This window comes from Periplaneta americana, chromosome 1 (genome assembly GCF_040183065.1).
Source record: "Periplaneta americana isolate PAMFEO1 chromosome 1, P.americana_PAMFEO1_priV1, whole genome shotgun sequence".
NCBI classification, from domain to species: Eukaryota; Metazoa; Arthropoda; class Insecta; order Blattodea; family Blattidae; genus Periplaneta; species Periplaneta americana.
In genome coordinates, this window is record NC_091117.1 from 212555387 (window position 1) to 212571424 (window position 16038).

Sequence of the window (16038 nt, forward strand, 5' to 3'; positions counted from 1 at the left end):
AAAATTCATTTGACATTGGAATTAACACAGAGAACTTTTGAAAACTGCAATTATTAAAACTACAAATAACATAACAACATAATAATTAAAGAATGACACTAATAGAAAGTTACTCGTGATCATAACTCACCACATTTATTGAAACGATAAGATACTTACGATTAACATTGTTATCAGAAGCAACAGGAGCCACAGCTAGCTACACTTCTTTTCGCGTGATGGAGACATCATGTAGTCTAATATAATTTGAAACAAATATTGTCGCGTGATGGAGACATTGTGTAGTCTAATATAATTTGAAACAAACGTTCTCACACATGTCTCGCAACTAGGCAGAGGCTTTTGCATCACACACAATTTGTCATTATTTTGAACAGTAATGACAAATTGTGTGTGATGCAAGTGCTAACTTTCCTCTTTGTTAACAAAAAGAGCCCTACGCATTAATAAAAAGAAAATTGGAGTAGGCCCTATAAACACAATAAATACTAAACTCTTGATAGTACAAACTTATTAATACAGATACTTCGCTTATGCTCAGTCCGTCTTATCTTATAATTCTCTGCGGCAATGGTTCCTGTATTGAGAGGGTTTAATTATTCAGCAACGAATATTATGATTTACGGTACATTTCATTTAAATCCGAGGGAATGAGACATTTTTGGAAATTTTAAAGTCTTAATTATTACTTTTTCATTTATAAATCAGCTTTTTACAAAACCTATAGCGAAATGTTTAAATTAAATATTGATGTATCTGAAGAATATAATACATGTACAAACTCGTTGCAGTTTCCTTTGATAAGCACTCCTTGCGGAGGCTGGCGGTACTATAGACCGCCATGTTTTTTAGGGAACGATCCATAGTACTGTTGGCCTCCGCAGGGAGCGCTTATCAGAGGTCTTCAGCCTCTCTATAGTATCTAACTCGTTGGTCAAATCACAGTAAACTGTGGTCACAAACCATCACAAACTCTCTGCAAAAGCAAACAAAAATAACTCGTGACTATCGGAGGGGATTCCCTCCCATATGTGCACAATTGAGCTTGTTCGTGTACGTGCATGTTGGTATAAGAAGTGGGTTACACGTCGACATCAAGGAAGGCATCGAATTACAGTAAGTGAAGGTTGTGTATTATGCAATTAGTTCATTTAAACCATAGTCAACCATATACCCTACATAAATCTGCGGTACTGTACCAGATACCAGTAGGCCAATAAAAAAACACACATATATGAATTATGAAATGACCCCGAAGTTACTTTTGTACAGGAAAAGGAAAGTGATCTTCACTATGTTCATTGAGTATGACGGAATAATGTACATAGGTATTTATTTTATGTTGTGTTCTCATGGAATCCAAGTGATATGATTGCTAATTTTGCTTAATATAAATGTAGGCCTAATGCAACACCCAAAGTTATTTTGCAATGTAACGGTTAAATTGTTTATAGCCTGTAATGTAAGATATAATTAAGTTCGCATTGAAAACATGCACGTATGTTAATGGTTCGTAGAAAATATTTGTAAAAGAAAATAAATTTTAATCGAAAATTTGAGCTTAATTTAGATACACGGCACGTGATTTTTGTATAATAACTAAATTGGTATAGCTACAGTTAGGCCTATGCTTTGTCTCTTTTGAAGTGTTATATAACCTTACTTTCTTGTATTATGACAAAAATGCAAATAAGAAAAAATTGTGGGATTGCAAGGATTTCGTTATTGCCACATTTAGAGGACAGAATTCAGGAGTCTGAAGGTGGAAGTTCGTATCGTATAAGAAATTTGCGTTCTTTGGACTGGGTATTGAACCTTAATGGAGTACAGTTTGTAAATAAATAAATATTTTGCGAGAAATACGAGTGTTCACAACACCACAAATCACTGTCGTTTCATTTTCAATAGTTGGCACTGCAGTAATTTCATATGTGTTGTGTGCTTAAGTACCAGCGTCATTATTTCATTTTAGTGATATATTTAGCTAAATAGTGAAATACTTATCACACAGTTCACCATACGAAAGGGAGATATAAACCGATGGAAGAATAGTGTGAAAGATTAAATTCGTTTTGTACAAACTCCTTGAATTAAATATGCTGTGATGAAGATTGCCAGCTAGACGTATAAGGTTGACATCAAGCAAACATTTCATTAGAAGGGTAAGGGAATACATAATATAATTAATAATAATTATACGTAAAATGATTAGTTAATTCGGTAGAAAACGTTGATAAATATAACGGACATCAATAATATTATCGAGGATCAATGACTGGTTAGGTTTAACATAATCGAGAATCAGTGATAGGTTAGGTTTGATTTGTTAAGTTTATGGTTTGCCTTGCATATTATAGGTATACGTTTTGGTAGGCATAGGTTACCAAATTATCAATGATAATTATTGTTCTTATAGTATTGTTAACTGTTTGCATTACAAAATAAGAGAATGAAGTACCGGTACTCTGCATTCATCCACGTAAGCTTATAATCATGCTTTTACAAAATTAAATTGGCGGGCCTATTTTCAGCATCTGCAGCAAACGTCCAGATTATCACGATAATGGATTTAGGTTGTAATCTGCTCCAGAATGCCATGCGAATGTACTGGAGTCGTTATTGCACATTCCGGTAGTAGTAAATTTCATTTATCCATACCGTTGCTTACGAGATTATACAAGCTGGCGCATAGCGCTTGAAATACGAGTCTAGTGGTTCTCGCGTAACGCCAATTCCGCCGCTCGGAGCTCTGTTCGGTTCTAGGTATTCGTAGCAGAATACATAAATGACATTTGGGACATTTAAAGGACTCACCATTGCTCATTTCCCTGAATTCATAATTTAATCATTTGTAAATAAGCCTAACTTTTCCCTTTCTTTAAAAAAATATGTATATTGACGTTGAAATGTTATGATTTTTACTAATGGAAACTGCAGTCACAATGCATGACGTAATAAAATAAAATCAATTCCTACTAAATATTTTGAAGCACCTTTAAGGCAGCTAGTATTTCTATTAAGCCTGTCACTGTATGTTTAATGGCTTAATAAATTGAATTGAACTGAACAAAGGCTTGGAGGATCATCGTGCTAACCACATGATACTTCCATTCTGGTTAGCTGATCGTCCAGCTCTGCTTCAGTGTGCGGACGTGAGGTCAGCTGGTCGGTCTGGAACATTCAAGGGCTGTAGCCAGGGTCGGCAAAAAAACTGTTTTTTTTTTTTTTCAAAAACCATCTGCCCATTGGGGTTTTTCGGATTTTTTCGGATTTCAGAAAAAAAATATATACCGTTATTTACATTTATCCATGTAAAAATGTTAGTAAAAATTAATTTTAGTTTTTAGATAAACTTTTTTAAATATCATATAAATATAAGAATGGGTAACGGAGCAATAGGCCTACCCTGAGTTCCTGGCTGGAGTTTTGGCATTTCACCATCAAGGACACTGATGTATACCCATCTACCTTATTCCATGAAAATGCAGTCTGAAGAATGTTAACAAGTAAATGGCGGAAAATTGTGGGCCAAAAACTGAAAGGATGGAGGTGACAGAGGAAAACAAACTGCCCAGTGGATTTTGCTCGTTTTCCTCTGCGTTGCACACATTTCTGCCAGTTCTGCCTCAATTGAACTGACTTTTCTCGACATTTGGAATCGCCTGGACAAAATTACGGAACAGACTGGATGTGGAAAAAGTCCAGAAACTCGTCAGCATATACTGATATCACCATGACAAGAATCCGTGCGAGTGGGATTGGTGACTTGTAATTAGTGGTTAGTCACAGTGTCGATATTTAAATTAAGCATTGCCTTTACCTATGTACAAAAGGTTGGATAAAAAGCAGGGAACGGATTTATATGGACTAAAAATATATGAAATATGTAAATATATATGTAGTTATTTTTACCAAAATATGGAATTAAATATGGATTTTTACCAAAATATGGAATTAAATATGGACTTAAAATTATAAAAAAATGACTATGTACGTTAAATATTGGTACATTTTAATCAAACTAAACAAAAAATATAATGGACGTACCTTATCTTCCAATGTAGTTTCAACAAAACACAGCTTTTATTGTCTGTTACCATAACAATAGGTTACAAACATTTCTTTCAAGTGCTGAAAAGTGAATCTTCTTCTATTGTCTCTGAGGATAGATTTATACTGACTAAAAGAGCGTTCGACGTCACAAGAAGTAACTGGTACATAATTCAATTTCACAATGTCTGCTGGGGATAAGTCCAAGTTAATCTTCACTGTTGATTCACCACTCATCACAGCAACAACCTTTTGTAGTTCTTCATATCCAGGGTTTTTTGAAAGTACAGTGTCCACCTTAGCTCTTACTGCATCTGCAACTTTACCTCTACCACGATTCAGTTGTTCCACAGTACTATTTATAATTTCAAAACTTTCAGATAGTGAAAGGTGCCTATTTTGGAGACTTTTGAGCGTTTTTATGATGCATGAAAATGTATGCTGAATGTGAGCTAAGTCATTCTTCACACTTATGTCACAGGTAACTGTTTTCACAGTATCAATTGAGACTGCATCTTCAGAGTCCAATGCAAGGAGAACATTGTTAATAGAGTCTATATGTTCGGCATAATATTCAACTGCTTCTAGCCATGTACCCCATCTAGTTAAAATTGGCTTTGGTGGCAATGGAATTTCAGGGTACATTTCTTTCAACACGTTAACTCTACTGGGAGCTTTGAGAAATACTTTTTTCACTGATGAAATCAACAAATCTACTTTAGGGAAATTGTCTCTGACCACTTCTGCCACACGATGAAATGCATGCGCCACACAAGTAAAATGAGTCAATTTAGGATATACAACAGATAATGCTTGTCCAGCTTTGACCATATAAGGGGCAGCATCGCTAATAAAGAATAACACATTATCGTACATAATACCCTTTGGCCACAGGATACCCATAGCTTCGTTGAACAGTTTAACTATAGTTTTGTTATTGCACTTTTCTAGAACATCACAATGTAAAAGAATTCGTTCAGAATATTGTTCACTTAACAAACCGATAACTACATTACCAACAAGTCTACCTTCTTTGTCGGGAGTCTCATCAATGGAAACCCAAATTGAACTATCTTTAATTTCATCTCTTATCTTCTGTATTGTCTCATCGTAGATGGATGGAGCATACGTCTTCCTAAGTGTTGACTCATCCGGGATTGTATGTTGAGTATATTTTTCAAGGAATTCCCTGAAGACCTTATTCTTTAGTTTGTAGAGAGGAATATCAGCAGAGATGAGAGAACGGCACAGGTCGATGTTAAACTCAGATCTTACATTCGATGTTGTTGTTTGTGTTAAAAACAATTGTCCCTGCTTGGAATTTACTTGTTTGTTGGCCTGATGTTTACTAGTTGTAATGTGTTGTTGCACCAGGAACTTTTGTGTAGATGATACTGCACACTGACACAAATTACAAAATAATATTTTATTGTCAGTTGATAAACCATCTTCTTTAAATTCTGAAATGTAACTTGTTAGTTTTGATTTTAAATTGACTGAATGACGTACTTTTGGCATATTTACCGTCTTTATAGTATGATTTACAAAACTGAACCTATGTGTACTCTGACTGGCATTTAACTGTTGAGCTGCACAACTGAAGTCTGTTAAAAATTTTAAATTAAATTAATACAGTTTTGTAACTTACTTTCCCATTGTTGATAGGACTGCTAATTTTCAAATAACTCTGATGTTAAAGGGATTACTGAACATGTGTTTAAATCTCTATTGTTGAAATGTATTTTTAAAAGTTAATGGAATTTTGTTTTGTTTTATTGTTAAACCTAATATAATATGGACTGTTTTATATGAAATATGGAAAATATATGGAAATTAACGAAAATATGTACTAAACTCTAAAATATGGAAAAATATGGAAAATAAAAGTAGGATTTTTCAACCCTACACATTGTGAAACATAAAGATAATGCAAAATATAAATTATATTAGCTTTATAAGTAAATATGTATTTACATATAAATCCTTTCCCTGATAAAAAGTAATGGTAACAGTTCGATAATTCTGACATGGCTTTATTCACAGGGTACAACATTTACGTACCTTCAATATAGTCGTCCCCCTTACTTATCACCAGACATCGGATTCTAGGGCAAATGCCTATTTTGTTTCTTTAGGAGAAAAGTAAAAATAATTATTAATATTTGTGTTTCATGGAAATTGAAAGGTATTCAAAGAGTTTTATAGTGCCCTAAAATGCCCTAAAACGGTTATTAGAGCCTAATTTGTTAATATTCGCCTAAAAATGCCTAACTCACTGTAAAGTTTCGCATTTTACTCTTACTTTTTATAATTTATACATGCATTCACTGCGAAATTTAAGGCATTTAAAAAGTGGAAAGTTTGCTTCACACCGGCCATGAAACCATTGATAAAGGAAACAAAATGTTTTGAATCTCACGACACCCGCAATAGATTTCACCGAATTTAACATGTTTGGAGGCATAAATGCCGACAAAGAACCAACCTTAGTTTTGAAGCAGGCAACAATCACAACATGTGCTGCTACCGATTCAGAGATATACTATACTACAAAAATGACTGTTTTCGGTCTGAAACCGATTAGCTGTACTGCCCTTCAGAGTGTCATAAAATCACAATTTTTGGAGAAAGAGTGTTTTTGAAATATTTATGAAAAGTCGTAAAACTGCGAATTAGTAGGGTAAACCGTTACAAAATATTTAAAAGAATGGCCCTCCTAGTGTTAACACTACCAGGAAATGCAACAATAAGTGGAACTTTGTATTTTTGTCCAATTGAATCTCAATAACAACGGTTCATTTGAATGCTCGTGAACAGTTGCTCTTTCCCTCACCTTATTTGTGTTGAGAAGTTTTGAGCGGTAGGACGTTTTCGTGTGAAGTTTAACGCGATAATGCCGAAAAATATACGTGCAAAATCTACATTGATCCGGCAATGGCTAACAGAATATTCAGAATTCACTTATGATGGAAAAATAATATTCTGCAAGATTTGTAGCAAACAGGTATGTAACAATAGTTGAAATATATAAATTCTATTAATTTTAATGAGTAGGCCTATAATATTTATACATTGACTGAGCTATCCTGAGGTATAATTCTTTTTAAGACCACTACACTTTAACCTTTTAAATTCCGATAGTTAAAGTATTTGCAGGTCATTAAAATTTTGATTGTTCGAACCCACTAACTTTGTGATAGAAATACGGCAATACAACAATTAGGATTTTATTTTAATTCAGTTTACTTTACATTTTTAGATTTTGCAAGAAAAGAAGTGCCACCTAAAGCAGCATGTGCAAGGAGCGGCTCATAAGGCTAAAGCTCAGCAGAAAAATCAACTGCAACAAACTTTACTAACACAGCCTACTTCATCCAGTCTCAGCAGCAATTTCTATGCTGATTTAACCAGAGCATTTGTTGCTGCTAACATTCCCTGGAATGCAATTGAAAATCCGGTTTTAAGACAGTTTTTACAAAAATACTGCAAACAAAATATCCCATCTGAGTCGACCCTAAGAAAAAATTACTTAGACAGAATATACAATGAAACTTTAGCTTCCATTCGGGAGGATATAGGTGATTCTTACATATGGGTCTCTGTGGATGAAACCTCAGATCCTATGAATAGGTATATAGCAAATATGGTAGTAGAAAAACTTAGTCCTGATGGACCTTCGATTCCACACCTCGTATATGTTAAGGAACTTTCGAAAGTGAATAGCCAAGCCATTGCTTATTTTGTAAATAAAGGCCTACAGTCTTTATACTCAGGTAATATAGACGATTCTAAAGTTCTGTTGTTTTGTATTGATGCTGCCTCATACATGGTTGCTGCAGCTCCACTTCTTAAAACATTTTATCCTAACCTCACGCATGTAACCTGTCTAGCACATGGCTTTCACAGGGTTTCTGAAACAATCCGGAATGAATTTCCTCTTGTCAATTCGTTTATTTCTAACACAAAAAAATGTTTTTGTAAAGCCCCATCCAGGATTTCAATATTCAGAGAGAACTTTCCAGATATCCCACTCCCACCTCAGCCGGTTGTTACATGATGGGGAACCTGGATTCAGTCAGTGGTGTATTATTCTAAGTATTTTAAAGAAGTGGTCACAGTTATTGATAAATTACCTGAAACTGATAGTGCAGCGTGTGTGAAAGCAGTGAAAGATTGTCTGAATGACTCACGAGTAAAAAACGATATTGCCTACATAACATCAAACTTTTCTTTCATACCTGCAAGCATTGAACAATTAGAACGTGAAAAACAATCTCTTTGTAGCCAAAAAGCAATAGTAAAGGAAGCTCAAGTGAACATACATTCTGCTTTGGGCGAAACTGGGAAAAAAGTTAAAAATAAGTGGGACAACGTATTAAATAAGAATGTAGGATTTTCATTGTTGGAAAAAGTATCAAGAGTGATATCGGGGGAAAGTGTAAATGTTCCAGTAAGTATTGATGTTTCTATTGTACCTAATTTAAAATTTGCGCCTCTCACATCAGTTTCGGTTGAAAGAAGTTTTTCTGCTTTCAAAATGATTCTCAGTGACAAAAGGCAAAGGTTAACTGTGGAGAATTTAGAAAAAATTCTGGTGGTGTACTGTGCAGATAATTATAATAAAGTCTGAGCATGGAACTGAATTTCAATAACTTAAAATGAGTAATCTTGATATCAATAATCATTATTTCATTAGTTTCAATATATTAAATTTGTGCAGCTCTGTTTATAAATATAATATAGTATTCTTTTTTAATGTTTAAACATACTTTTTTGTGCGTATTTTAGTGTATAACTAAAAATTTCAGTGAAAGAAATAAGTATGATACCTTGATGTGCCTAAAATGCCCATTTTCATTAAAATAATTTTACAAATTTTGAGCTTATTTTAGGCGCCTAAAACTGCAATTTTTAGTGCCTAAAAATCCGATGTCTACTTATCACCTATTGCCAAATGTTTGGAAGGCGTCGTACACCATCAGCGCGTCCATCTTTGTTGATGTTCCGTACTGACCGCCCTAAAGCACGGATAAGTTCATCTCTGGTATTGCACTGGATTCCTCACAGTTGTTCTTTCACTTTGGCGAAGAGATCGTAATCACATGGACGCATATCGGGTGACTACGGTGGATGTTACAGTCTCCCATTGCCAGTGGCGCAAGAGGTCCTTGACAGCAGCAGCGGTGTGACTCCTTGCATTGTCATGGAGAATGATGGGATTCTGTACCCCAAGTGTCGTCGTTTTCTCCTGAGCGCTGGACGAAGGTGGTGGAGCTTCATGCAGTATCTGAAAACATTCTTGTGCACTGCTACCTCGTGCCACATCAATTTTTATGCAGGAACGTTGCTCTAGTTTTGTAAACATGGTCTTAGGGCACTCGTTCTACACACTGCAGTAGATTGACAAAGTACTATCGCCGCTGGCTGCACTAACTCGTCTAACAGTCCTTGTTCATGTCTGCACAGCTGGCAGCTCTCGATCGCACCATCGTCATGTGACAGCAGTGTTGCCATAACTTTTTATTCAACCCTTGTATGTCAAATAAAAATCTTACATTTTTTTTAATTTTTTTGTAAACTTGTTTGAAATATCTGTTATTCCATTATTATGATTTAATTATTACATTGGCTACTATTTTGTAAATTCTAATCTGCTAAAACACTGCATCCACTTGGTTTTCTTGTCACAGCTGTGTCATGACATTTCTAGAGATTCACAATGCATAATGCGTGAACACCTTTCATGAAGTAGGTGTAGAATTTTAGATAATGTTGGCAAGTTTTGTATGGCATAGCCATCTCTGCTGACAATACGTAAGATTATTCTTGACAGCGACTGTGGCTGAAATGCTAGCATGCTGATCATTCAGACAGGCCAGGTTGTGATGGAATTTGTGGTGGACAAAGCAGATGTTGTGAAGGATTTTCTTCGGTTATTTTGCAATTCATTTTTATAGTTTTCAGAGAAGTCTGTATTGTATATTAAAAGTATTTATTTCAGTCACTGACTTCACAGCATATGTTTAAGGTGTTAAACCTTTGCATTACATGTTTAAAAGACGTATGAACGTTTTCGTTGGACTATGCCAACATCATCAGATAGGACGTACATTTCAGCAATATCAATAATCTCTACAAATACAAAACATATTTAGTGGCATGCAAGATAAAACATACTAAAAACCAATATGGTTATGATACGCATTGACATTCTTGTATGACTGCCCTTATTGTCAATTAATTAAAATACACGTGTAAGTTACAAAATATATATGTTTGCAAGTCTTCACACATGGAATAATGAAGTAACATGATATACAAGGAATAAAAAATAATAAAATATAAAACTAAGGTAATTATGTATTATGAGTGTGAAGAGTTGCAAATTACAGTATTTAATTACATTTATTATATTCATATTTCTGTTTCCCAATAATGCACATATTTCAACCATTCAGAACGTGTGTATCATGGTGTGTGTCTCGTAATTTGTCTTGAATGTTTTTCAAATTAATATGGTTGTCTTACAAATGCCAATATATTATAAGTTGGGTTGCTTAATGTTGATAGTAATGTATGTTTAAAATTGGGTCATCAACTTACTGATTGCAATTATTTCCAGATTGGATGAACAGCATCATCGTCAAATTAAACATAGCACACAAAAAGTTGCAACAGTCATTACGACGTATAGAATGGCAGCAAGTAGTGAATCTGCAAGAATCAATAAGAAATGTTTTAATAAGGAACCTATGCGGATCAAAAAGATTATGTAATGATAAAACACTTACGAGGTTTTTGAAGCAGTGGGAAGAGACGATGTTATCTGGCCGGTTACATGGTGGTGACTGGTACAATGACATACAGTATAAAAGAATCACATCATGACGTAAGTGGAGGGGGTACATGTTGCAGCGAGAAGAGTTCCCATTGGCATAGGTTCCTTTATTATTGATTCTTGCAGATTCACTACATGCTGCCATTCTATATGTCGTGATGACTGTTGCAACTTTTTACTCTTTTAACAGTCTCTGTTATATTTTATAAGTTGCACACATGTTTTGCAGACTTTTATCTCAAGGCATAGTTTTTATAATTTTAATACCTAGACCTTATAGAGGTTTGAATTATTACAACTACTTGCCTGTTTTCAAGTTATTTTTCTTTGCCTTCGTTTGCACAGTTATCTTAACATTGTAATTTTTTCTCACGTCGTGTATTTTATTACATTTCATTATGTTGCATTCCATCTATGTCTTTATGTAAAAAGCTTCGTAATTTGGTAACCAGACCTGAAGATGCTATCTTAATAGTGAAAGCGCTAGTCCTATTTTTTTTTATGTGTATAACCTGATGTAATCTTTTGTATTATATATTAGGTCAAAAATAGACAGTTATTGAAGGACCTATGATATTTATCTTCATATAAGCATTTAGCTCATTGCCTTGCAGTAGCCTAAATGGCATTTTGTTCATTCAGTCATTGCTAAGTGATAATCTGATTTCTTTTGTTCGTGAAAAGAATTGTACAAAACTGCTGTGTTTTAACCACTGCCTGCTGGATCGCATCCTATAGCTGCATAAACTGCGTGCTCAGTCAAAGTTATTTTTCCGCTATGTGGCAGGCAGTACCCATCGTTATTAGCATTATCAATCAATATATGCAAAGTCACTACCTGCCACCTAATGGCCACTCGCGCATAACCGTTGATTGGACAGGCAGTGCCACCATCACTGCTAATGCTCCATAAATTTAGAATAGCATATGTACAGAAAACTAAATATTTGGGCATTCTACTTCACACACGTCTAAATTGGAAAGATCTTATATTAAGAAATAAGTATACAGCACTAAATCGTCTGAAATAACTTATGCCACTTCTATTAAGTGTGATTTTATCCTTGAAAATATGTAAAATGGCATTATACAAAGTGTACATACGCAGCCAAATGACATATGCAATTCCTGCATGGGGGTTTGCTTCCCGAACTATTATGTATCACTTGCAGATTGTTCAAAATAAGGCATTACGAATTATCGGTGGATATGATTTTTATACAACTCAAGTTTAAATGCATGATGACCTTGAAATATCAACTATACCGGAACATATCAGAATAGTTTCAAAAAATTTTTACCATACTGCTAAGGAAAATGAAAATAAATATATTTAAAATCTTGGAAATTATAATCCAGCAATGTATCACAAACACAGGACTCCAAAACATATTTTAATGTAAAATAGTACAGCAGTAACTTATATTTAAGTTGCTGTTCATGATGAATGACACCAATATATTCTGAAAAAAGAAGGATTAGGCTTTCAAGGCTTATATGAAGCCGGAACAATAACAATACTACAAATGAAGAAGGTCGTCATCGTCATAAACAGCCATAGGGTGTGATCCAGCAGGCAGTGGTTTTAACATTACATTGAAACTAAAATAACTTTTTTCTACGATAGTGCGTAAAGTTGCATTTTACCCACTGTTACCAATGCCTAAAGTGAGTCTTTAAAACATTAGTGCCTAAAAAAGTAAGTAATCATTTTAGGCACTGCTATTCATTTTACGCACTGCGAAAGAAGATGTAATATTCAATGTATAAACTTCATTCAGTAAGAAATTATTGCATTACCTTGATCTTTCATTACTTGAATATTACACGGAACACAAATAAGTAACAAATTTAACAGTCATATCTACATTTTAGCCTTTATTATTCTGAAGTTACATGTAGTAAGTCTACTCATTGTAACAAGATTTCTAACCACTTTGTTGATTATATGGGTGGTTTAGACGGCCATGAAATCTTGAATATGAATAAAACAGGCTGCCATTCCATGGATACTTATTTCTTAATGGTTCTGAGCTTAGATGGCCATCACATTGTGATCTTATAACCTCTCCAACCTGAAATATTTGTTTAATGTAAATTTGTGCTATCGTAGAAAAAAACATTGTATAACACACGTTCGTAAAGTCATCTTCTTGGCCCTCGTGTGTTTGTGAAACTCGACTTCATCGCATTTCACAAACTTTACACTCATACCAAAAAGAGAACCTTTACGAATTTGTCTCATAAATACCTATTGTACCATATAATAATTTTTATAGTGATTTTATTATAAATGTTTTCCTGAATGGATCAGACAGTACTATGTTTTAATAGTACTTGAAACTTAAAACAGGAAGCTGGTGAGTTTTATGGTGTCTTGTAAATATAAAGTACTGTATCTTTATTTTTCAGATAATTTGACAGTCCAGAAATGGGGAAGAAAAAAGGTAATGTATCATGTAATAATATGTTACAATTGAAGCCTTTTGCTTTAAAAAATATTTGCTTCGTGCAAGATCCCTTTTCAGTATCAAAATAAATGTTATTAAAGAAAGTATTTGTTCACATTTATAATTCAAATAATTAAATTTCATTTGATCATTTTCAATTTTATGTTCTAGAAACAGTCACTATAGTTGTCTCGTCAGGAGATTTGTCCTTTAATGTGCAGTATGGGCTATAAGTGAGTTTACCTGAATTGAATTGAATTTAAAAGGGGGAGGCTATGACAGCCCTAGAACTGCGACCTGAAAGATTTAGAGTTAACCTAATATCGCAGCAATATTTTTATTTACGACCAAAATAAAAGTACAAGTGTTGTTCAAATTGTCAACTATTTATTTATATATTTTTATGTACAGAAGTACATATGATATTTCCATGCAGATATTCTGCGTCATCATACGATGAAAGAGTAATGGAACAGAGAAAATCACTTCGTGATTTAAGACTGCGCTTATTCCGTCGGATCCCGGCCAACTAGTCATAACGAGTGCACCTCAGCACATGTGTGGACTTCAGTCCTACATTCATAGACATCTATGACGTAGTGCAGAGGGCGGCCACTAGAGGGAACCCAAGAGTTGGAGCTTAATCTAAGACGATTCTGTCCGACGCCGGGGTGGTATCCGGTGTGGCTTAGTGGCTAAAGCATCAGCACGTAGAGCTGAAAACCCGGGTTCAAATCCCGGCGCCGGAGAGAATTTTTCTCTGTTCCATTACTCTTTCATCGTATTGTCAACTATTGTTTTCAGTACACATTTGATATCTTTTTAATAACAGCCTTGCATATTTTGTAGTAAAATTCCATGTTCTCGTTCAGTTTCATCGTTACTTCTTGGTTAGAAACTTAGGACATCATTATTCCTAGGCTTTCTTGAGAATAATAGGTCTTTTACAAAGTCCCGAAGGAAACTGCCAGAGAGAGTCAGATCACATGAATGAGGAGCCTAGTCTATTGTTCATTTCACTAATGCACTCTTAAAAACTAAACTAGCATTCAAAAAGATATCTGATAATTTATTCCGTAATAAGAACACCATCTTGTTGCCAGATAAATGTTACATTTTTGAAAGTAGATCTATTTGTATAGCTCTGGCACGATCATGAAGCATTTCAAGATATTGGAATGCTCCAAGCTTTCGACTGCTATCTCTGCAGCCATCTTCAGGGAAGTGATGTCCGAACAGAAAGTCGAAAGGTTATATAGATGTTAGGCTGTCTCAGGTGAAATGGGATTGGTTGGCGGATCGGCCAATCCGGGGCCGGGAAAGTATATAAAGTATATAACCTTTCGACTTTCTGTTCGGACATCACTTCCCTGAAGATTGCTGCAGAGATAGCAGTCGAAAGCTTGGAGCATTCCAAAATCTTAACTTGGCTGATATCCCGTGAAAACATATTAGCGAACCAACGCCGAGAAAGCCTCAAATCATACATTTCAAGATATTTCTCTGATACAATTCCTTCAAAGAAATACAGTCCACTTATTTCACTGCTCCAGGTATCTTCCCATGAAGTGAGCACTAGCACATTCAGCTCTTCCTCCATCACTTTCTATGGAGTACCATCTTTCTGGTAAACACAGTTATGCATGTTGAGTTTACCATTTACCCTAGAATGTGGTTCACCATCAGCATGGTTTGGTCTTAGAGTGTTCTGTCTCCAAGGTTTCCAGAATTAGTCCTCTCATCCTTTGAATTCTGTGGAGTAAGTTTGATAGTGCAAAATGACAAAGCAGAAATCTCTATCTATAAGCGAAAAATTACATTAGTGTTGCACCTAGTGATGTATCAAGTGAAGTTATCTGTAGTTAATTGAACTGCATGGAGCATATTATTACAGTATAGGTATTCATACAGTTAGGAACTTGTGTGTTAAGGCTATGACAACATGTTAGCTGAGCATCACTAGTACGACTGGTGGCAAATAACTATAAATACATATTCATCATATCTATTAACTTGGAAAAATAAATAAACACATCACAAAATATGTAAAAGATGCATATTATTCCAAGTCTAACATCTTAAATTTAAATAAATTTAAACAACGGAACAATATGGAAAACACATAATTTTACTTAAGAAATTATACTAATTTGAAATGTCACTTAACCTTTAATTAAATATATTGCAGGCCCTATTATTACAAGTTTAATGACTCCACGGTTTGGATATTTGCCTATTTCTTCTTGTTGATGGAATTTGTTACGTGTTGAATTGAATTTATTGTATATGTAATGATCCCGAAAAGACAAAGTATATGATTATGTCTCGTGACGAGAATATTGTACGAAATGGAAATATAAAAATTGGAAATTTATCTTTTGAAGAGGTGGAGAAGTTCAAATATCTGGGAGCAACAGTAACACATATAAATGATACTCGGGAGGAAATTAAACACAGAATAAATATGGGAAATGCGTGTTATTATTCGGTTGAGAAACTTTTATCATCCAGTCTGCTGTCGAAAAATCTGAAAGTTAGAATTTATAAAACAGTTATATTACCGGTTGTTCTGTATGGTTGTGAAACTTGGACTCTCACTTCGAGAGAGGAACATAGGTTAAGGGTGTTTGAGAATAAGGTGCTTAGGAAAATATTTGGGGCTAAGAGGGATGAAGTTACAGGAGAATGGAGAAAGTTACA

The 16038-nt window shown here is 34.6% G+C and overlaps 1 protein-coding gene across 6 annotated transcripts in view; it reads left to right on the plus strand.

Annotated features, from left to right (window-relative positions):
• Positions 1 to 959: 959 nt before the first annotated feature.
• The window catches only part of LOC138707872 (protein argonaute-2-like), a 129983-nt gene continuing 114904 nt past the window's right edge, over positions 960 to 16038 (plus strand). For 3 of the 6 annotated variants that reach the window (XR_011334410.1, XR_011334409.1, XM_069837873.1), the window contains exons 1-2: positions 1232 to 1328; positions 13301 to 13334. Coding sequence is in view for 4 of the 6 variants with exons in the window: in XM_069837873.1 (XP_069693974.1) it covers positions 1235 to 1328; positions 13301 to 13334 (128 nt within the window). In the remaining 2 variants the exon portion in view is untranslated. Of the gene's footprint in view, positions 1117 to 1231; positions 1329 to 1904; positions 2163 to 13300; positions 13336 to 14891; positions 14966 to 16038 lie in introns of those variants that run through there. The other 3 variants (XM_069837892.1, XM_069837902.1, XM_069837909.1) reach the window with 3 other exon arrangements.